This window comes from Nematolebias whitei, chromosome 9 (assembly GCF_014905685.2).
Source record: "Nematolebias whitei isolate Nwh7 chromosome 9, NemWhi1, whole genome shotgun sequence".
Taxonomy (NCBI): Eukaryota; Metazoa; Chordata; class Actinopteri; order Cyprinodontiformes; family Rivulidae; genus Nematolebias; species Nematolebias whitei.
Window position 1 is genome coordinate 46,447,702 of NC_056506.1, and position 23,361 is coordinate 46,471,062.

The following is a 23,361-nucleotide window of genomic DNA, read 5'->3' on the forward strand; positions in this document are numbered from 1 at the left end:
TCCCTTCAACCTGCCCCCCAACATCAGGCAGGCCACCTCCCTTCAACACCAACATCAGGCAGGCCACCTCCTTTCCTCACTTCAAATCCCTGCTAAAAACACATCTGTTCTCTCAGGCATTTCACACAGTGTAAATTGATCTAGTGTTTTTTAATCTGTGATCCTATGTTTTAAATGCTTTTTATTAATTCTTCAGTATTATTATTAGTGTATGTTATTTTTTCATTAATTTTACTCCCATTGATGTTGTTAAGCACTTTGATAACAGGTTCTGTTTTAAATGCGCTCTATAAATAAAGTTGACTTGGGTCCCAAAGTAAATGTCTTCTTAAAACAATTATAATCTTTTTTATTTTTCATAGCATTTAAGCAAACATTGTTATAAACCTTTATGCTGTCATCAGTCGTGAAGGAAACAGTTTTTACAAAGGCCTGTGCTCATCAACACTGAAGACTGTTGTTCTGTGTAAAACACTAACATTTTGTGGGTTTTGTGTGTAGGAGCTTGCTCCTTTTCTGTTTTTCTGTTTTTACCGTACTTGCCACCATACACGTCGCACCACTGTATAAGTGGCATCAGTCCAAGTATGTCTAATAAAATGGAAAAAAAACACATAAATACGTTGCATATATTATGCGTCACGGCCGACAACCCAGAAATGTCGGCCGGTGTTGTGCCAAAAATCGATTGGCTGCCAAATGGCGGCCACGGAAGCGTGCACGGGAGGAATTTAACAAGATTAACACTTAAAAACAATTATTTGTTTGCTCGAAATTATAGTATAGGTGTGTCTCAGTTGAACTTTTCCTTAATAAATCTTAATAAATGCACTTTGACGGTCAAATCAGCTGCATTTCACCTGGACAGCGCAGCAAAATGCAGCTGATTTGAGGTTTGCTCCAGGAGTTCCAGAGCGAGACAAAGGTATGGCAAGCCAAGTGTCTCACTAATAGCCACTTTTACCTATTAACTATTATTATTCAAGTCTCTCTTGTAAATGAGTCCTCGTGGCTCAGTGGGACTAACCTGTTTCAATAAAGGTTGAATGCATTAATGAGACACTTGGCTTGCCATATAAGTCGAGCGCCCTCTACTGGCTGAAAATGGTAGTGTTCAATATTTTCCATGTCAGAATAAATGAAATCGTGAGATCTCATCCAAAAGTTGGGTTTTAAATATGGGGGGAAAAATGTAAATACGTCGCTTCGCTGTATAAGTCTCAGACATGCTAATTTATGCAAAATACTGTGACTTGTACAGTGAAAATTACGGTACTTTAATCATGTTTTTCTTAATTTATTTCTTGTCTGCAGGCGGCACAGCGTCCAGGCAGAGGGGCTTCCGGGGATGTATTCGCTCTCTGCAGCTGAACGGCGTCACCCTGGACCTGGAGGAAAGGGCGAAGATCACGCCTGGGGTCCGGCCCGGCTGCCCGGGTCACTGCAGCAGCTACGGCTCGCTCTGTCAGAACCAGGGCCGCTGTGCGGAGCGAGTCAACGGCTTCTACTGCGACTGCAGCGCGTCTGCTTACACCGGGGTGTTCTGCCACACAGGTACACACAAACACACTGTTTGACACCAACAGTTCTTAATGCACGTTTGATGTGCTGGAGTTAATTTCACTGAAATGTTTGGAGTTAAAGTGGCAACTCTGACCTTTAACCTTTTCATTAGTTCAGTTCAGGCGTCTCTGAGTTGAAGGATCCTTTTAACCAAGTTTGATACTGTATCTGCCGTCTCTGCAGCGCTCGTCTCCCACAGCTTTGTTTGTCTGTCTGAGTCACGCTGACTCACTCACTGTTTAATATTTCACAGGCTGAGCCGAGACTGTTTGGGAAATCAAAAGCAGGAACACGCAGCTCTAAAAATACGTAAAGTTTTTAGATGTGCTGTTTGTTTAATCTCTTAAAGTAAGCAGACTGAAGTTTTTTTTTCTTGCACCCTAACTTTGGCCCTTTCCTCTGCAAAGTGTTTTTAAAAAGCAGTGAGTCAGTTACTTGTATGAATATTTATTTCTGTCTGTTTAGTTTCTTTAAGTTTTTTATGTCAGTTTTAAAAAGTTACTGTTGTTATTTTAAGGTTTCAAGTGATTGAAACCAAGAAAGAATCCTTCTCATAGGCCATACATTGTGCTATTTAACTCTTTAAGTTTCTTTAAAGTCCAACATTGATCATTTTTTATATTACATATCCAGCAAAATGTGATGGACTTAACAAATACTTGTGTTCTGTGGAAAACAATGAGAAGTAACACAAACTGGCTTTAAAAACATTCAATCTGTTTCAGTTGCGTCTTTGGAAACAGCCGCTTCACTTTCACATACAGGTGCTGGTCGTGAAATTAGAATATCATAAAAAAAGTTGATTTATTTCAGTAATTCCATTCAAAAAGTGAAACTTGTATATTATATTAATTCATTACACACAGACTGATATATTTCAAATGTTTATTTCTTTTAATGTTGATGATTATAACTGACAACTAATGAAAACCCCAAATTCAGTATTTCAGAAAATTAGAATATTGCTTAAGACCAATAAAAAAATGTTTTTTAGAAATGTTGGCCAACTGAAAAGTATGAACATGAAAAGTATGAGCATGTGCAGCACTCAATACTTAGTTGTTGCTCCTTTTTGTCTGGATTACTGCTGTAATGCAACATGACATGGAGTCCATCAGTCTGTGGCTCTGCTCAGGTGTTCTGAGAGCCCAGGTTGCTCTGATCGTGGCCTTCAGCTCTTCTGAATTGTTGGCTCTGGTGTATCACATCTTCTTCTTCACAACACCACATAGATTTTCTATGGATTAAGGTCAGGAGATTTTGTTGGACAATTAAGAACAGGGATACCATGGTCCTTAAACCAGGTCCTGGTAGTTTGGCACTGTGTGCAGGTGTCAAGTCCTGTTGGAAAATGAAATCTGCATCTCCATAAAGTTGATCAGCAGCAGGAAGCAGGAAGTCTCTAAAACTTCTTGGTACACGGCTGCATTGACCTTGGACCTCAGAAAACACAGTGGACCAACACCAGCAGATGACATGGCCCCTAAGTCATTATTGACTGTGGAAACTTGACACTAGACCTCAAGCAACATGGATTCTGTGCCTCCTCTCTTCCTCCAGACTCTGGGACCTTGATTTGCAAAGTAAATGCAAAATTTACTTTCATCAGAGAACAGAACTTTGGACCACTCAGCAGCAGTCCAGTCCTTTTTGTCTTTAGCCCAGTTGAGATGCTTCTGATGTGGTCTCTTGTTCAAGAGTGGCTTAACGCAAGGAATGCGACAGCTGAAACCCATGTCTTGCATACGTCTATGCGTGGTGGTTCTTGAAGCACTGAATCCAGCTGCAGTCCACTCTTTGTGAACCTCCCCTGTTTCACCATCCTCTCCAGGGTGCGGTTATCCCTATTGCTTATACACTTTTTATCTACCACATCTTTTCCTTCCCTTCACCTCTCTATGAATGTGCTTGGACACAGAGCTCTGTGAACAGCCAGACTCTTTAGCAATGACCTTTTGTGTCTTGCCCTCCTTGTGCAAGGTGTCACTGATCGTCTTTTGGACAACTGTCAAGTCAGCAGTCTTCCCCATGATTGTGTAGCTACAGAACAGGACTGAGAGACCATTTAAAGGTCTTTGCAGGTGTTTTGAGTTAATTGGCTGATTAGAGTGTGGCACCAGGTGTCTTCAATACTGAACCTTTACACAATATTCTCATTTTATGGAATGTTGTGGATATGAATTAGAAAGAAGACATTTCCAAAAAGAAATAACTAAAATGAATAAAAAATTTACAATTAATGATATCTTTAGTAGTGATGCTGGTAAAGTCAAAGATCAAATTATTATTTTCTTGAAAAAAACAAATTTAATGGAGAGAATTTAGATGAAATATAGATGTGAAGTTATTTCACAGAATTATTATTATTATTAATATTATTTATTTATATATTTTACATATTATTATTAATTTATTTTGTTTATTTATTTATCTATCTATTTTTATTTTATTTTATTTAATATTACTATTATTATTATTATTGGTTTTTTTTTTTTTTTTTTTTTTTTTTTTTTTTTTTTTTTTTTTTTTTTCTCCTCTCCTGTATATCTTCTGCCCACACTCCAGCTCAGTAGGTGGCGGTAATGCACCTTACAGTTGGTCTGCCAACCGCCATAAAACAATACAAGAAGAAGAAGAAGAAAATATTCTCATTTTATGACCAGCACCTGTATGAGGCGTGACTACACAAGGCTGGAGGCTTCTGCGAAGACGAGCAATATCATGGAGGAAACACCCCCATTCATTCTCACCCCCTCCACAAAAACAAACAACCCCCTTATCTCCTTTCTGACTGAGGCTTAAGTTATTTGTCAACTGCCAAAAAATCTACAGGAAGAAGAAGAAAAATGCAGAAGTTGAAGGAAGTTTGGCAGCGATACGCAGCGAGAGCAGGAGTGAGTAAAGACTTGTGATATTTATATTTCTATCGTCTTCCAGAGGTGTCAGCTAGCTTCAAATCTGGCACGTCCATCAGATACGCCTTCAAGGAGCCCTACGAGTGGAGCAGAAACAGCAGCAGCCTGCCCTCCGTCACCTCTGACATGACGCTAAGAGGAGAAAATGTTTCCCTGAGCTTCAGGACGGCTCAGAGTCCAGCTCTGCTCCTCTTCGTCAGCTCCCACTACAGAGAGTACCTGGTCCTGCTCATCAACCAGCACGGTGAGGCTTCCACCTCCAAACACTTAACGAGCTGATGTCTGATTTAAACCTTCTGTGTTTTTCATGCCCTGCTCTTCTCTGGTTTCCTCTCTTCTTCGTGTGCAGCGTGTGTGTGTTCAAGAAAACAACTGAACTGAAAATACACGTCATATTTGTTTCATTTCCTGCCGTGTTTAAACCAGACTGAGTCCACAGCTTCTGTTTACAGTCTGGGAACAGACTGGAAGTGGTTTGAGGTCGACGGCTGTGTTTCAGTGTTGCATTTGCACGCCGTCACAAAAAAATGGTTTTACTGTTAAACCTGCGAATAATATTAAAATGAATGAAACAGATCTGTCTGCATATGAGAAAGCTTGTAAAATGTGCATGGCTGTTTAATCTTTCGCCTGCTGGTGAAGCAGGGACACCAATGTTTTTGATTTGTGTCTTTCTGTTAGCAAAATATCGTATGAACCACTGGAAGATTTTAAATAAAATTTTCAGGAAGTCATAATCGGCTGTACATTAACGTTTGGAGCCGATCCAATTCAAGATGGCTGCCACAACCAACTGACATTAAAAAACACAAAAGTGGCCACAACTCGGTCCTTTTTGTGGACACTGACCTGAATTTCTGTAGCTGAGACTGATTCTCCACATGTGTTTAGGTACACACAGACTGTGGAAGATCTTTGATTAAAATGTTTCTATTAAATATGTGGAGTCTACTCAGTCTGTTAGCAAAATATCTTATAAACCATTACGCTTATATTACTGAAACCGTCAGGAAATAACCACTGGATGAACATCAACAACTGATTGACATTTGGAGTCAGCTCAGTTCAAAATGGCCACCTCAATCAACTGAGCTTAGAAAGCACACAGATGGCTATATTTCTGTCATTTACAGCTAATGTGCTAAAATCTGTTGTGGTAGTAGCTGAGAGTCATTCCCAGTTTGATTTTGGCTACAACTCCATTTTTAAACCTCGTACGTTCAGTTTAAAATATTTTCCCTTCGACTCGTTTTTCTCCTTTTAACATTTTCTAGATGCGTTTTTCACTTCTCCTCCCGGATCAGCTGCTCGTCATCCTTTTGCTCTTCCTCACGTTCTATAGAAAATATCTCTAAAATGTCCCGTCTCAATTCACCTTTTCATCTTCCCAGTCCACCCAGCTGCTGTATTTGGTTACAACTCTTAAAGAGTTTCCTGCTCTTATCACTGAGGCTGCAGGAATAAGAATCTGCCGGGGTGCTAATAGCCGACAGGTCGGGTCGCTGCCGACGTGAGGCGGCTGAAAACTTGTTTTCTGGGTGAGATACGATGTCGTTTCTGCTTTTCTGAGTCGCGGGAGTCGCGTTCAGTTCAGATGTTCTGCATCCAGGAGTCTAATAGAAATGGGAGTTTGCAGCTCGATTAGCTGTAAATGGATTTTTGTTTCTGTTAATGACTCGGAGGCAGCTGATAAAACGCAGGACGTCCAGGTTTTGTGCTGACTTCTTAAAACGAAACACCCAATTAGACACCTGAGAGCTGGAAATTGTTTGCTCTTGGGTGGCTAAATGTGTTTTAGCCGTGACTGCAGATAAACCTCCTCCTGAACCCAAACACAGATTTTACTGCAGGTTTCTTTTTTTACAGTAAGATCAAGTAGATAAAAGCCTCGAACAAATCCCTCAATACCTCCTGAAAACAGGGAGTAAGTTGTATTTGCAACAGTTTACAATAATTATTTATATTTGCACAAAGTTTCCGCTGCATTTCTTGAAAACGTTTGTTAATTTTCTCTTGTTTTAGCCGAAACCTTCAGTGCTTGAGGCTTTTGTTAAGTCTGCACTCGATTTGCTCGGGACCAGCTCTGGATAGAGAATTAGCTCTGATCCTCTTAATGTAGAAATCTTAATTAATAGAGCGCAGAAACACAAGCCTATGTTTGACAGATTAAAAATGTAATCTTACCCTGTTGGCGCAGATTACAAAACCACTGCCAGATCTTTTTCAGCCGAAGACAAACCTTGACTAAAACATTTATAGAACTAATTTAAGCTGAAATATTGTTGACGTCTCCAATGTGTTTTTTATTTCTTGTGAGTGAAGATGAGCTGGAGTTGAGATACAAGCTGGACAACAGCAGAGACGCTGACGTGTTGAGGAGCAGCGTGAGGGGCGTGGCCAACGGCCAGCTGCACACGGTTACCGTCAGACGGTCGGCGGACTTCGTGTCTGTGCAGGTAATTTAGTTTAAATGTATTTATTTATTAGGACATTGCACTTGAGGACAACAAGCGCATCGTGTGACGGATTGAACCGTCCAGACTCATTCTGTTCTGCCGTCCTTGGCAGGTTGCTGCAAAATTAAAAAATACCAACAGGCAACAGAAACAACTTTCTCTTTTGTTTGAGACACTTGGCACAAAAAAAGTTAAGAAATTTGTGTTTGGTTAAATATGTTTTTGTTGTAACTTTTCTTCTTGGCAGTGAATCTTGGACTATTGGAAAGCTTGTTTGTTTATTTGCTAAATGGTGCCACGTTTGTTGAAAAAGGCATTTGTGAGTTGAGCAGCAGAGTTGGGTTTATGGGTTGTGCCGAGGAAAACTGGCCAGATCTTTACTGCCAAACAGCTTTTGACTTTTGTTTGTCGTTTACTGGACGGAATGAAACAACTTGGTAATTTGCATGTGGAAGAACCACACACAGCCACAACAGTCGGGCAAATCCTTCTCACCAGCAGTCACGCACTGCTGCGGGACAGCATTTCATTCTTTAATGAACATTTGATGTAAGTGAACTTTATTTATACAGCACTTTTCATAGATAAAATCATAAAGTGCTTTAGAGAAATACAAAATGCAGACTTAAAATAAAAACACAAACAAGAACAGCTGATAAAAACAGAAAGTAAAATATTTAACTACAAGCTTGTCTGAATAAAAATGTCTTCGCTGCTTTTTAAAGGAATCAACGGAGAGCCGCACGAAGAGACGGGATTCCACAGTCTGGGGGCTACATCCTGAAAGGATCAGTCACCCCGAGTTTTAAACCAGGGTCGGCGCACCTGGAACAAAGAGCTGATCCCACAGTTCAATGGGGCGGGGCTGCAGGCACACCTTTCCATCCTCTCCACCCACAAATTCAGGAGGTAGTCTCTGATGAACCTGATGTGCGGGGGTGAGCGTTGTCGTCTTGGAGGATAGTTGGGCCCCAGACTGTGGAGATATGAGGTATCCACTGGTTTCTCACGTGCTGACAATCAGGTGCCTGATGGGGGCACCTTTGGGTCGCAGGAGCACAAAGCGGGGTTCAAAAGCTGAATAAGCCGTTTGACACCTGCAGAGAAGATCTGAGGTTTTTCATAAATACGTTTTCCTACCAAACGTGGAACCATTTAATGGTAAATAAACAGGCGTTCCAGCTCTAATCACAAGTTTTCTTCTGTTCTGTGTTACTCTTTTATAAACCAAAATTATAAAGGAACACAAAATTTTTTTTTTTTTTACACCGCTGATTGGAGTGAACGTTAACTGACTTGTATCTGGTGATTTTTGCACTCGAGCTGCGTTTCCGTCTCGTTGCACGACAGCGCACGTGCCGCAAGCTCCGATCAAATCCCTCCACTGGGACAAATTAAGCATTTTTGATTCTGACTGGGCGGATTCTTGTGCCCACACCGGCCGTGTCGCTGCTCAGGATTCATTTTCTGAGTCTGAACCCAGCGCTCGGGGCTTTTCATCATGCAGATTCGTGCGTTACATGCTGGCGCTCGGTGCTGTTAAACCGCAGCTGCTGTCGTTTCACGTGCTGCGTTTGATGTAAACAAAGTGGATTAACATGAAACTTTTGAATGTCTACATTCACCGCATCTCAAGGGCACACAGAACGGTTAATTCCTCTTCAAAACGAAGCTACGAGTCAGCACTTTGGTGTCACGTCAGCCTTTGTTCTGGATGCAGCTCCGACAGAGCCGCGAAACACGATGAAATATGAAGCGACCTAATCATATCTGGGCTTACTGAATCGCCTATCTTGTTAACGGCTTCAGATGATAAACGAGGGGAAACGTATCTGAGCAGCAGCCGGAGTGTCTGTATAATTATAAACACGCCGAGATGAACAACAAGGTGACCTGGTCGTGCTTCGGTGCAGCCTCTTGATTCTCCGTGAAATACGAGTCTTGTTTTATCAGTTTCTATCGTTCTGAACGAGTGTTTCTTTAGAGCGCAAGAAATGTTTCAGAAGTTTTAACATTTCATTCGGATGCAGTGTTGGTTCACGGAACGCGCGCTTGGTGCACGCCTCGTCATTTTTCACAACTCTTAACTGAAAGTCTTCATGTTATACCATTAAAAGGCCTGTTGTTTCAGCATAAGCTTTATTATTTTTATTTTACTGTTTTCAGGTCGACCACAATGCCAGAGAACACTTCAACCTGACATCTTATGGAGATTTAATCGGCATCAAGTCTCTCGTTTTGGGCAGAGTGCAGGGTAAGAAACGAGGCACTGAAAGCACTCAGACGTTTGAATAACAACTAAAATAGTTTGGTCTCGTTTCTCACTGGATGTAGCAAAGAAGCAGATGTTTTCACCAGGACTGAGGATTCAAACTATCTGGGGGGGGAAAAAGTGTAAAAACTGCTGGAAAAACAAAATCCAATAATTCAAGCTGCTTTCAAATCCTGGTCTATTTTAAACTAGACCAGGTTGGTAAAAACTGTTACATAAAGTCCTGAATAGGATTTAAAGTGTGAGATTATTAGGCTACATCTTGCTTAATGTGTTGTGGATTTTAGCCTTTTTTTTAATGGTCTAAACTTTTATTTTTAACATCTAATTCCAGTGTCATTCCTCTTCAAATGTTTTTATTTATTTATTTTTTCCTGATTCACGGGATCATACTCACAAGACAGTTCAGGTTGGGACGTAGACCATCTGTAGGCACCTTTTGTGTGATTTCTGAATGAATCAAGGTGGTTAGGGGGGTTGGAGCCGATCCGTTCTTGGTGCGCCTCTGTCTTGCAAAGCGAAGTAGTAACAGAGGCAAAACAGCCGACGTGAAAAAGTAAGCCGGTGCCACGCATCAGTATTGTGATGAAGTGACCTGGGCGTCACATCAATTATATGTGAAGGGAACATGTCCCCCTAACAATTTGTTTGGACCACACACACACTTTATCATGAAATATTAGTTCACCCAGCGCTGTTTGTATTTTAGTGAATGAATCCATCTTAGCTAGTGAGCCTGTATTGCGCGTCGCTAGCTTAGCACTACATTAGTCCTGGCAGTTGTTGACTGGGGTGGGAGGTGTTGGGATGCGTGAGAGAAGCGGGCTGCTACTTCTTCTTGTGCCGTGATCTCTAAAATAGATATTGAATCAAGTGTTTACTTATGTAGGGAAACATATATATGTTTAACAACCCATTAAAATAAAACAGAATGCAGAAAATCTACTTTATTCAGAATTTTCTGGGGGAAGACCCCCCACCACCACCACCACCACCACCAATGTGTTCCCCCCCTCATTACAAATGCTTGTGACACCATTGTGAAGTGATGAGGCCTCCTCGCAGGCTGCTGTGTCCACGTGTGCAGTGTGTTAGCATTAATATTCTAATCTTTTTTTGAGCCATGTCCACCACAGTTTGCCTCAAACATCTCCAGGTTCCCTCCAGTCCAGTAGGGGGTGATAAGGTGCTCGTTCCTCAACTGTCTTTTCAGAAGGTTTGAAGTTTGAGTCAGGTCTCAACAGAAATCAGACAGTTTTAGTGTCCTTGTGGTCCCTGACTGGTGAACGTCTTTGTCTTCTTCTTCTGACAGTGTTTCTGCTTGTTTTCTTCTCTCTTTTGTAACTTTTTGATGGGGGGCCGAGATGATGATGGGGTAGAGGCAGGGCAGCCGACTCGAGACCCATAAGTCCCAGGTTTGATTCCCAGTCATTCCCACATGTTGTGGTCTCTGAGCAAGATACCCAATCCCCAATTCATCTTGTACAGTCTGCAAGCAGTTCACTATAAACTGACACAGATTTGATCTCATCAAGACGACAAACCCATAAAAAAACTTTTAAAATTGTAATATGGTTTATGTGGTGCAAAACCTATGAACCTAAATGGTTAAGTGTACATTTCTATTCTTTATGTGGCTTCAGTCCACTCACCATTTTGCCTTTTTTGCAAGACATAAAGTACAGTAGTACACTAAAACTTTAAATATATTCAACACCTCATTTTAAATTCCATCAAAGCTTTCACTGCAAATATTTAGTCTGGTCAGACGGAGGTTTAAACTGCAGCTGGACCGCTTGTCAGAAGCACGTAACCCAGATGTAGTCCCAGTTAACCATGTTTGTCTCGCGTGTAGTTGTCCCCTGTCGTGGAGCGAAGGAGGTAACTGGAAACGCCCTCTGTCCATCCGTACATCTTATGGGCATGAGATCAAATGATTAGGGTGGCCAAATATTAATGTATGGTGGTCAAGGCCACTGTTGGCCACCCACTAGCTCTGCCATTCCTCTGGTAGTGGATAAAATTATTCCTTCCACTCACCAGGATCCGTCACGCTGCACCGCCTCGGACAATTAAAAAAAAAGTTCTACACCGTGTAGCTCCTGCCCTCTGGAACATCTCGCACCAAAAACATTAAGGTTTACTTACATTCCCTGTTCAGTTCCAGCGCAGAAAAACACTCAACTTAAAAAAAAAACTACCAACATTCACCGTTCAAATCCACCTTTAAATTGGAGTAACATCATATAATATTAGTCAGTGAGTCAATAAAACCTGAGGACATTTCTCCTGTACTAAACTTTCATTTCTGCCACGCTGCCACATTTGAAGCACAACAGTCCTGCATCTCATTTAATCAGGCAGCTCACCGGGCAGCCGCTCCACTGAATCAATCACACTCTGCAAAGTTCACAAAATAGTGCAGGTTTGCATTTCGCTAACAAAGCCTTCAGAGACCTGCCATTTCGAAGAGACTGATAAGTTACCTTCGTAATGGATCGTTTAATTAGTTTTTGTTGAAACTTTCTTGTGAAGGATGCAGCTTGTTTTTGCTGCGGCGGTAAATCGCGTTACGCCGACAGATGAGCGCGATGAACGTCCAGATATCAAAACGATGAAGGACGGTTTTACCAGCTGTAATTTATCAGAGTTACCGATGAGTTTCAGCAACTTTACACCAAGATGTGTCGTGGTCAAAGCAGATTGTAGGCTTTCCTTCCGCGTCAACGCATCGGGCGTTTCCACGGAAGTCGTGTTTGTCCTCCTGGACGGGGACATGTTGCGGAGTCGAGGTGAGACAGTAATTGGTTCCACCATGACTTATTCATGTTGGTGCTGAGCTGCTCCATCAAAGGCTGCTGGGAAAGAAGCTGTTAATAAGACGAGGGGCTGAGAGGCCGCCGGCTGCAGCCACAGCAGAGCTCTGCAGCTTTAAAACGAACCACATTAGTTATTAATGACAAAACCTGACTCAGCTTTTTAAAAGAGACCTCTTTTTTTTCAGATTATACCTAAGAATTTACATTAAAGTGAGCATCCTAATAAAAGATTTAGTGAATAAATTTTACAATTTGCCAAGTATGCTTTTTTGTGACAACAATTACAATAATTTCCGCCGTACATTGTAGCATCAGTCCAATATGTCTAATAAAGTGGAAAAAAACATAAATAAGTTGCTTCGCTGTATAAGTCGCACATTTATGCAAAATTGTGCGGCGTATAAGTTAAAATACGGTAATAGGTTATTATAAAAATTTACTACCCACCACCAAAAGACAGACACGTTTTTGTTCATGTCTGTGGATGTATTCATTCTCTGTTAGCAAAATATCTCATGAACCACATGATTAATTTTAATGAAACTTTTAGTAAATGATGACAGATGTAAATCTACAACAAATTAACGTTTAAAGTTATTGCAATACAAGATGGCCGCCACAGCTGACCGACATTAGCAAACACAAAAATGGCCGTAACTCTGTCAGCTTTACAGCTACTGAGCTAAAATTAGCTGTGGTTGTAGCTGAGAGTCATCCTCAACGCTAAGCGAGACATCTCGTGTCTCATGAGATCACGCTTGACCAAAGTGACCAACATAAGATGATTTTGTTTTAAAATTCTGGCACAAAAGGCAGAGTTTAAGCTCTTAATCGATTCAAAGTATATAAATTCTGTCTTTCCTGATAAAGCGTTGCTCTCAGCTCAGTGTTATTTGTGCGGTTCAACCCCGTCATGTCGGCGTGTGACCCATCATCCCCTCTGTCAAACTGGAGACGGCAGAGAGACGGATCAGGATCAGAAAAAAAAACAGCAGCGAAGTGGATTTTCTGTCGTTTCCTCCCAACCTCCTCATCCATCAGTCTAACTAATGGACCCAGAAGGAGAACGAGCGACGGAGGCGGAGACGTGACGCAGCGAGCAGAGCGTCAGCTGAGAGGAGCTCGTTTCCCGACGCTCTCATCAACATGCAGATGTGTTCAGGTGGAAAAGAAAACCCCAGTCAGCTTTCAGTCGTCTGATCAGACACTGATGCAGCTGTTTGCCACGGTGGTGTCGGCTCCGACAGCTGCTGTTTACACCTCTGTGAAGGAGCGCACATGAATGATGGAGAGTCAAGTCACTCAAACTAACAGATAAAGGTGGAGCGCACTAATTTGTCTCATGAAGTGATGGATGCAGACTTGGAAGCAGAATGTGTAACAGTTTGCTGTACTGAATGTCTATGAGCTGATGTGGGTAGAAATGAGAATCAGTGCATCGTCTGTAACCCACTCTGTTGTAAATAAAGGTCTGGTTAATGGCAGAACTTTGGAAAAAAATAAAATAAAATAAAAAATATATCTATCTATCTTTGGATATAGTTAAACTCAAAGCAGTCTGCTCCTCATATAAATAATGTTAACTTTATTTTTTATGTATTGAATGCTTCAGTGCCCTGAGACGACTTCTGTTGTGACTTGGTGCTTTATAAATAAACTGAATTGAAAAAGATTGACACCAACATTTAATCAGTTGTGGATGTCCGCAGTCCATGTCCAGTCATCGTTCACTGGTCCTTGAGAGATTTTACTAATGGTGTAAAGAATCAAACGCAGACCTGGGCTAAAACATGATCGCTCCGCCTTCTCCTCTGGCAGTGGGTGATAATAAACTGGACCTAAAATCACAACGGGTTGAGCCAGGCTCTGTTTCAGTCCCAAATACAGATGAATAAAAATGTTTCAGCTCTGTGATTGTTCTTAAAATGTTTAGCATAATAACTAAATAAATAACAATTCCCATTCAGTGATAGTGGGCGATAGCTGTATAAAGATAAAATCTGCAGTTGGAAAGAAAATGAGTTTTTACATTTGAAACTGATCAAATAGTGTCTGTAATAACCATCACATCACTCTCAGATGGAAAATAGTGGAAGTTTTTGTATTTTCTGGTGGCCATATTGGATTTTTAAGGATTCTGCCTCTCCGTTGTCAATTCAGAATATTCCATGACATTCCTCGTATTCAAAAACACAAGTTTAGACACGAAGTTTGTGATTGTGTCTAACGTACAGGGGTCATTATGTCACATATTCAACCTGGAAGTGGCCATTTTGACAAAGTGTCATAAAATGAGGTCAAGAGGCTTGAAAAATTGAATCCCAATATTTCAGGCTTATTTGACCCCTAACCAAGACAAAAACAAATAAAATCAACATGGACAAAAACCTTTCATTTTGGGCTATTTCCTGACGTACCACACCAGACTATATGGTGCATGATGCTGGACCACCCTGTGAGGGTCTAATGAGGTGTGTGGAGAAAGCAGAAAATATAATGAACTGAAGCTCTGTGCACACAAACAGGTTATTTGACAACAGTGACTTTTTTCAGTTTGCTCTTATCATCCATATGCAAACAGCTCTTGGCCCCTAAAATTGTGTGTTCTACAAAATAAATCTGGTCAAAGCCGAATTATTTATACACTTTGCTGTTTATGGGCTGGAGAACGAGGTTTTCTGAGCGTTGACATCAGGTTGTGGTTGGCAGTCGGCCGCCAAACGCTCCAATTTGAGAAATTGTCACCTCCTTTTTATGTGGGCCAAGGGTTTTGTTTTTCTAAACGAAAATAACGGACACGATTTAAAATCTTTGTTTTTTTAATACTTGTATTCATAACAAAATCAAAAAGGCAACTAAACAAAAAATTTACTAAAAAAACACAACAGAAAAATGAACATGATTGTATTAAAACTCAACACTAAACCACAAATTATAACATGTCAATCTTTGAGCTGATTATCAAAGATAATAAAAAATATAATAACTCTAAAATACATAAACTGTAAGTAGCTGTGTTAACAGGCTAATCAAATACAAGAAAAAATAGGTACTTTAATTGTTTCTGACTTTAAAGAACAAAATAATCTATGCAGATTTTTGTCTCTCATCAGAGTCCAATGAGTTGGATCCGGACCTGGTCCGGCTCGGGTCTCTGGGTTTCACCGGCTGTCTGTCGGTGGTTCTCTTCAACTCCATCAGCCCTCTGAAAGCAGCTCTTCTGAACCCAAACACCAGCCCCGTTTTCATCTCCGGACCTTTAGTCCAGTCCAACTGTGGCTCTTCAGCTTCAGCCAATCCCTACTCAGCTGAGGACACACACCACCTATCAGGTAGAAGGGGGCGGGGCTTGGTTTGATTCTCTTGAAAACTTTCAGGAAGTGAGCTTTTGACACAAAATATGTCTACAGGAGACTCATGTTTCTGTTCTAAATGTTTGTCATCTTTTCTTGATATATTGTGTCATAACCTTCATGCAGTAAAAAAATTCTAATTTAATTCAGGATCCTGTTATATTTATGAAATCAAAGCGATTTGGTGAAAGTTTGGTTTGTTTTCACTGATATGCTGCACAGGGGTACTTGTTGGTGTTCTGAATTAAATAATCTTTGTGTAAAATCACTCGCAAGCTTCAGATGAGGAGTTACGCACGCAGGATGGGAGGCAGATGGGCGTCAGAAAACACTCGGCGGTAAATGTTTAGCCCAGGCCGCAGCTGTAACGTTGCTTCATAAAGAAGCACGGCCTTGTTTCTCTTGTCCTGGAAATAATCACCTGGTCTCGCGCTCGTTGGAACCACAGATGGTGCTGAAGTTCACAGCAGATGGGTGATGCATTAAAATTGGCTGAGAAACATGTTCCACACCACAAACAGGCTGCAAACAGGAAACTGTTGCTTACAGCTACAAGACTGAAATGAGCACTGAGACCTTCTTTTTAATTAGAAATAACCTTTCTGAGTGTTGTGAGCATGATAACTTGAAAAATAAGTGAGATACCAACATCCATTATGGTGTGTGTTTGCATCAAGGCCTAATAAAGATCATTAACATAAATTATGTTGTCACATCAAAATCCAAGATGGCTGCCAAGGTAGCCTTAGTTTCCTGTTCTTAGCTGGCAGGAAGTGGTACCCGGTGAGGTCTTCTTCTTCGAGGCTGTTGAGCGATCAGAGATGGTGCTCTGCAGACTTTGGTTGAAACGAGTGGTTGTTGGAGCTACTGCTGCCTTTCCATCACCTCCAACCTGTCTGTCCTCTGACTTCACCCACACAACTGCTGCTCTCACTTTCTCTTTTTTGGACCGTTCTCTGTAAAACCCAGAGATGGTTTGGGGTGGAAATGCCTGTAGATCAGCAGTTTCTGAAACATCTGACCAGCCCGTCTGGCCCCAACAACTATGCCACATTCAAAGTCACGTAAATCCTTAAGTGATGTTTGAACTTGAGCACGTCGCCTTCACGTCTACAGGCCTAAATCTCTGAGTTGCTGCCACGCGATTAGTTTAATTAGCAGTTTTGTGGCAAAGCAGTTGAGCAGCATTTCTTTTTCAGGCTTCTTTGTTTCTTTTCTATCAGTTCTATTAAAGAAGCTGCTTTTTATACTAAAATATGCGCTCATTAAGAATGGGCACCTCGTTAAGGAGACGCATAATAATGTGCTTGGGAAGATAATTAATTTGAACCAAAGAGGGGAGTTCCTTTGGCATTTATTTCCTCCAGTCTGGTTCTCAAACAGTTTTATGACCCTTTAATAAAGCTTGTTGGATTGTTGCTCCAAATTTTATTGTCTCTAAATGTTGCACTGTTTTTTTCTGCTTTAACCTTTTTAAATCTTTATGGTATGTACACCATTAAACCTAATTTGTCCTGCTCCTTATTCCTGTGTATATATTTCTTCTTGTTCTTCCTCTCTGCTTTCCCTTTTCTGCTCTAGACCGAGCTGGTTCTGTAGGTTCTGGTCAGCCTTTAGTTAATGCCATGAAGACGGACTCGGCTCTGATCGGAGGTACATCTTTTATCGTGTTTTATTTGTACGTTGGATTTCTTTTTGTCATAGATTAACACCTTATCAATGAAAATACTCTGCAGCAGCGATGAGATGATGAAAATATCACATCAAATGTACATTTCTTTTTCCTCACGATTTCCTCTGCCTCAGATTCAATCAAAAGAAAATATGAAATAGTTCCTTTAACTGTGTGAATCAAGTCGTTTGAAACGGTCTAAATGTTTGTGACTTTGTGTCGCGGCACACAAAAGAGAGCTAAACTAATTAAAACTGGTCCGAGACGACAGAGAAACTTTTCACCATTATCTTCAAACCAAAGTCGTACAAAAAGAAATTGATTTCAGATGTTTGTTTGTTTTTGGAATTCCAGTTAGATAAAACTTTGTGTGGATGAAGAAAAGAGTCTAAATGAGTGAAATTCTTCACTCGATCTGCTGAAGTTCAAATTAGTGGAACAAACGGACCGCAGGGTGAAAGACTGAACCCAACAATTCAGAAGGAAACAAACTGAACAGACTTCAAGAGTTTGTGGATTTTTTTTACCCCTAATGTAACTGTTAGTTTACTTCCTGTTGGAAAACCCAATCTAAGAGGGTTTTTATACAAACCGGATTCCAAAAAAGTTGGGACACTAAACAAATTGTGAATAAAAACTGAATGCAATGATGTGGAGGTGCCAACATCTAATATTTTATTCAGAATAGAACACAAATCACAGATCAAAAGTTTAAACTGAGAGAATGTATCATTTTAAGGGAAAAATCTGTTGTTTCCAAATTTCATGGCATCAACAAATCCCAAAAAAGTTGAGACAAGTCCATTTTTACCACTGTGTGGCATCCCCCTTCTTCTTACAACACTCAACAGACGTCTGGGGACAGAGGAGACCAGTTTCTCCAGTTTAGAAATAGGAATGCTCTCCCATTCATGTCTAATACAGGCCTCTAACTGTTCAATCGTCTTGGGCCTTCTTTGTCGCACCTTCCTCTTTATGATGCGCCAAATGTTCTCTATAGGTGAAAGATCTGGACTGCAGTCTGGCCAGTTCAGTACCCGGATCCTTCTCCTTTGTAGCCATGATGTTGTGATTGCTGCAGAATGTGGTCTGGCATTATCGTGTTGAAAAACGCAGGGTCTTCCCTGAAAGAGACGACGTCTAGATGGGAGCTTATGTTGTTCTAGAACCTGAAAATGGTTCTCTGCATTAATGGTGCCTTTCCAGATATGCAAGCTGCCCATGCCACAAGCGCTCATGCAACCCCATACCATCAGTGATGCAGGCTTCTGAACGGAGCGTTGATAACAACTTGGGCTATCCTTGTCCTCTCTGGTCCGGATGACATGGCGTCCCAGTGTTCCATAAAGAACTTCAAATCGTGACTCATCTGACCACAGAACAGTCTTCCATTTTGTCACACTCCATTTTAAATGACCCCTGGCCCAGTGCAAACGTCTGAGCTTGTGGAGCTTGCTTAGAAATGGCTTCCTCTTTGCACTGTAGAGTTTCAGCTGGCAACGGCGGATGGCACGGTGGATTGTGTTCACTGACAATGCTTTCTGGAAGTATTCCTGAGCCCATTCTGTTATTTCCTTGACAGTGGCATTCCTGTTTGAGGTGCAGTGACGTTTAAGGGCCCGGAGATCACGAGCATCCAGTAGAGTTTTACGGCCTTGACCCTTACGCACAGCGATTGTTCCAGATTCTCTGAATCTTTTGATGATGTTATGCACGGTTGATGATGATAACTTGTCTTTGCTATTTTACGCTGGGTAACACCATTCTGGTATTGCTGCACTATCTTTCTGCACAACAATGGTGGAATTGGTGATCCTCTTACCATCTTGGCTTCTGAGAGACACTGACACTCTGACAAGCTCTTTTTATACCCAATCATGTTGTCAATTGACCTAATTAGTGTTAATTGGTCTTCCAGCTGTTCGTTATATGCTCAATTTACTTTTTCCAGCCACTTATTGCTACTTGTCCCAACTTTTTGGGATTTGTTGACACTGTGAAATTTTGAATCAACATATTTTCCTTTAAAATGTTACATTTACTCAGATTAAACTTTTGATCTGTCATCTATGTTATATTACGAATAAAATATTAGATGTTGGCACCTCCACATCATTGCATTCAGTTTTTATTCACAATTTGTTTAGTGTCCCAACTTTTTTGGAATCCGGTTTGTAGTTGAGCAATCACACGAAAATGATGACAAACGAAGCCGATGCGGCTGAACAAAACTTAAAGCGGACACCAGTGAACAATGTGGATGTTTTTAAATAGAAATCCTCACTTGGATGTAATGCATGTATTTTAAGAAGATGGTTCAGTTTTCTAATGTTTTGTGAGTACCTTTTTTTTTTGTACTATAAAGCGCACTGGATTATAAGGCGCAGTATCAATGAACGGGTCTGTTTTTATACATGAGGCGCATTAAGCGAAACAAAACAGTGAGAAAAGTCAAACTTTATTCAACTCATTCACAATAACCACGTGCAATCAGTTTGAGGTCAGTAAGCACAACCAGAATTAAAACATATGGCGCACTGTCGATTTTTGAGAAAGTTCAAGGATTTTAAGTGTGCCTTATAGTTCGAAAAATACGGTAACAATCTGTTAGTAAATAGAAATTTAACAAACGTATAAAGCTCAAATTCAGAACGGGGTAGCTCACAATTTTCATCATTTTCACAAGTGGACAAAATGAACTCTTTTTGACGACCACACCTCCAAAAGCGTACAGAAAAATATTGACTTCCACAAAACCTATCTTATTATAAGTAAATAATATAATAATAATAATAATAATGTGCTCACATGGCTATTGTACTAAGATTAAACTGCCGTTCCACATTCGTGCACGTCTTAGAATAGTTTAAAACGTAGACGCTGATGGACAGTGTTCATGGTAAACTGCACACACTTGAAGCTGATTTTCAGAGAGAACTTTGAGTTTGAGGGAATATTTTTAAATCAAACTTTGACACATTTTTGCTGTAATCTGGCCCAAACAAATGTTCGTCTTTTAGTGTTAATAGTGTTTAATTCGAAGAACTAAAGCAGCAGAAATGAGTCTCACAGAGACACTCAAACAGGCTGCGCACGCTCCCTCGTCGAGCAATAAAAATACTTAGTTTAGGTTGGAAAGCTGATTTTTCAAACTGTAAGATTGATACTATAATCCAGTGTTACCCTGTGAGATGGTACATACCTTCACTAGTATTTTTCCCCTTTGTATCTCATCAGATGCACCCTGTTTTAAGTTAGTTTATGCAATGTAGCATTATCTAGCAGCTTATGTATTTTTTATCCTTAAGGAAAATTGACCATGAAACAAACTGTAAAGCATCAAGGTGCTTCAGACTAGACATCACGATGGCTGTTGTGGCTGTAAGACCTATTTAAGGCGGGACGTGTTTAAATTTTAGAGGTTGTTTAATCTCCTAAAACCTGTAGCACTTAGTTCAAAGCCACTGAGCCATCCTAATTAAAGATCTATAAAACCAGGTCATAAAAATATATAGAGTGTAGCTACAAGTTTGTTACATATAATTTAATTTGGATTTTTCTTTTCTGCATGCAAATATTAAAAAAAACTATGGATAAGTTTCTTAATTATCACACTGGTGCATTTTATGTATTACCAGAATACTTATACATGCAGTTTTTATCAGCAGGAAAAAAGCAATATATCGTGTCTCGTGATAAAAAAATAAAATCGTGATATTGGTTTCCAGTCATATTACACAACCCGAGTATGAAATATTATTTAGTAGTTGCACAGCCCCGCCATGCTCTCTCTTCTATGTGTCTTTTCTCAATTTAAACACATCTCTGTTTTAAATGTGAATGTTTTGTGCTTTTCAGGTGTCATAGCTGTTGTCATCTTTGTGATCGTGGTCGTCCTGGCCGTAACCGCCAGATTCCTCTACAGGAGAAAAGAGACGTATCAAAACCAGGAAGTGAAGGGAGTCAAACAGGAAGACAGTCAGGAGTTCTCTTACACCAACCAGGCAGACCCCCAGAGCGTCTCCGCTGAAAATCCAAAAGATTTTTTCATGTAACCTGCGGCCAGCCGCTGTTTTTCTGAGAGGAGGCTGCAGAGAGGAGCATCCTGCAACGCCTCAGGACTTCACACTGCACTACGATCCAGCAACACACTTGGAATGAGGCGGCATTAACGAACGAAAAGAAGGAACCGCGCGCAGTTTTGTCTTTTCCTGTATATTGTGTATAAGCTGATTTAAACCAACAGCAGCGCTGGACCAGAAAGGTGTTCGATCCTTGTTCCAACAACTGTAATTATAAAAATGTACATGTTGACGTAATAACACTGTCTTTGTGAAAGGTTGTTTTAACTTTATTTCTTTATTCCAGCGCGTTTGGGACTTTGAGTCGAGGCTTTTCTGAAGGGAATGAATGAATGTTTGTTTCACTTGAAAGGGAATGTTTTACCCCTTGTTCAGACCCTCAAGAGGAGCTCTTCTGTAGGAGATGCTGTTTGCTTGAGTGCAAGCCTTTTTTAATGTGCATTAGAGGATTAATGGGCTTTCAGTGCTCGTTGAGGAAATTAAGCTCTAGAATGTTTCTGGACACATCCTCTTGAAAATAACTAAAGCTTCTTCACTGGATAATGATCCTCCCACAACGTAAACACTCAGCCAGAACATGGAGGGTCTTTGCCAGATCGTGGTGAGGTCTTCAGGTGCACACGAAGAACACCGTCAGTTCCTGATGCGTGATAGGTCGTAGAGAGTTTTGAGCATACACAAAACCTCTGTAGCACGGTCACGGTGTATCGGGGTTCTGGACAGGACGAGGTGACGATACACGTTCTCAGTTGCTGAGGATCTGGTGACGATAGCCCCATGAAGCTGCGACCACGAAAGCAACAAACGATGGAATAACCTACGACAGATTGGATACTCACATGCCGATCTTCTACCATGTAGCTGCACCTGAGCTGCACAAGAGTAAGCATCAAACATGTGGGGATGAAGAGGATCTTCTTGGTGACACACAGGCAGGCAAAACTATTTAGCTAGCAGCAGTGTTAGGATTGCTTCTACATTAAAGGAGGTGTTCTGCAGTTGTAATCATGTTTTCATAGATGGTGTAGATTGGAGAGAGCACTGTGGCTTCCTGGTTCTGGGCGAAAGGGCCCAACTAAGGGCTGTGACAGTTGGGGGGATAGTTGGCAACTGAGAACCTTTCACTTGCGTCTTCGTGAATTATGGGTTCGAGCAACCAATTTTTGAAAATCCTGTATTGTACAAGATTTGCCCAACCTTAGGTTGTGCACATCCACTCATCATACCGGACTCAGCTGCCAACCCCACATTTATCATGTTGTCTACTAGAGAAGGTGTTTGAATTGAAGATAGACAGATTTGGACCAGTTCTTTATTAAATATCATTTATTGCTGGAGTGTTTTTTATTTTTTATTTTTAACCTGGGCATAACTTCAAATCATGAAGGGTATGAGGTACAGATAAAGATTTTGTGAGGAAATTTTCACAAACTTTTTTATTTTTAACAATGTCAGAATTACAGGATAAGTCTGCGAGTGTCTGCAACTCAAGTGAGGACACTGAGAACCCTGTGATCGTTGCGAGACATTCTGGAGACGCCCTCATGAATGCTGTGGGCCAACAAGTCGCAGATACCACCTGAAGATACTGCCAACACTTCAAACTGGGACTGCGGTGCATTTTAGCCATAGTAGTGTGATTGTTGAAAGGATTGAGGCAGCTTGAGTGAGTTTTGAAGTCAACCTGCCAATGTTACACCTCTGAGCCACCAAGGGAGGTCGCAGCAGAGTCGAAACCGTTGAGTCCACACCACCAAACAGTTGCAGGATGTAAATGTTAGAGTCCAACACATGTTTTACGTTCAGTGCTCCACGTCAATGCCACCGAGTTACTCTCCATGCCTCCTTTGGTTCCAGCTTCAGTGATGAAAGCTCACACCGTCACCACTGGAACCATGATCGATTGATGGTTGGTGGTTCAAGACCTGCCCAACGCCAAATCAGATTGCCATTTCATGAAAGAAGCTAGTAACGTTGTCACAATTTTAAAATAAAAATACAAAAGTACTGTGATTCTATGTTCTGTGTTGTAACTTACCCTGTAAGAATTATTATAGACTTTTAAAATATTTAAAATCAAAGTTTAGTTTAAATAAAAGTCTCATTATGAGGGCACCAAAGATAAACATAAAGACAAACATAAAGCTTCTTTTAACTTTTAGTTAACAACGTAATCCTGGTTAAAGTTTAAACATCTAATTCTTTACCAGACGAGCAAAAAATTAAACA

The 23,361-nt window shown here is 40.8% G+C and overlaps 1 protein-coding gene across 1 annotated transcript in view; it reads left to right on the forward strand.

The window, feature by feature from the left end:
* Positions 1-21,297, forward strand: part of LOC119414301 (contactin-associated protein-like 4) — a 152,921-nt gene extending 131,624 nt beyond the window's left edge. Inside the window, exons 18-24 of the mRNA XM_037681396.1 lie at positions 1,315-1,554; positions 4,501-4,722; positions 6,801-6,934; positions 9,101-9,188; positions 15,139-15,357; positions 16,960-17,031; positions 20,909-21,297. Of these exons, the coding sequence (XP_037537324.1) occupies positions 1,315-1,554; positions 4,501-4,722; positions 6,801-6,934; positions 9,101-9,188; positions 15,139-15,357; positions 16,960-17,031; positions 20,909-21,105 (1,172 nt within the window). The 3' untranslated portion in view covers positions 21,106-21,297. The remainder of the gene's footprint in view (positions 1-1,314; positions 1,555-4,500; positions 4,723-6,800; positions 6,935-9,100; positions 9,189-15,138; positions 15,358-16,959; positions 17,032-20,908) is intronic.
* Positions 21,298-23,361: the final 2,064 nt, after the last annotated feature.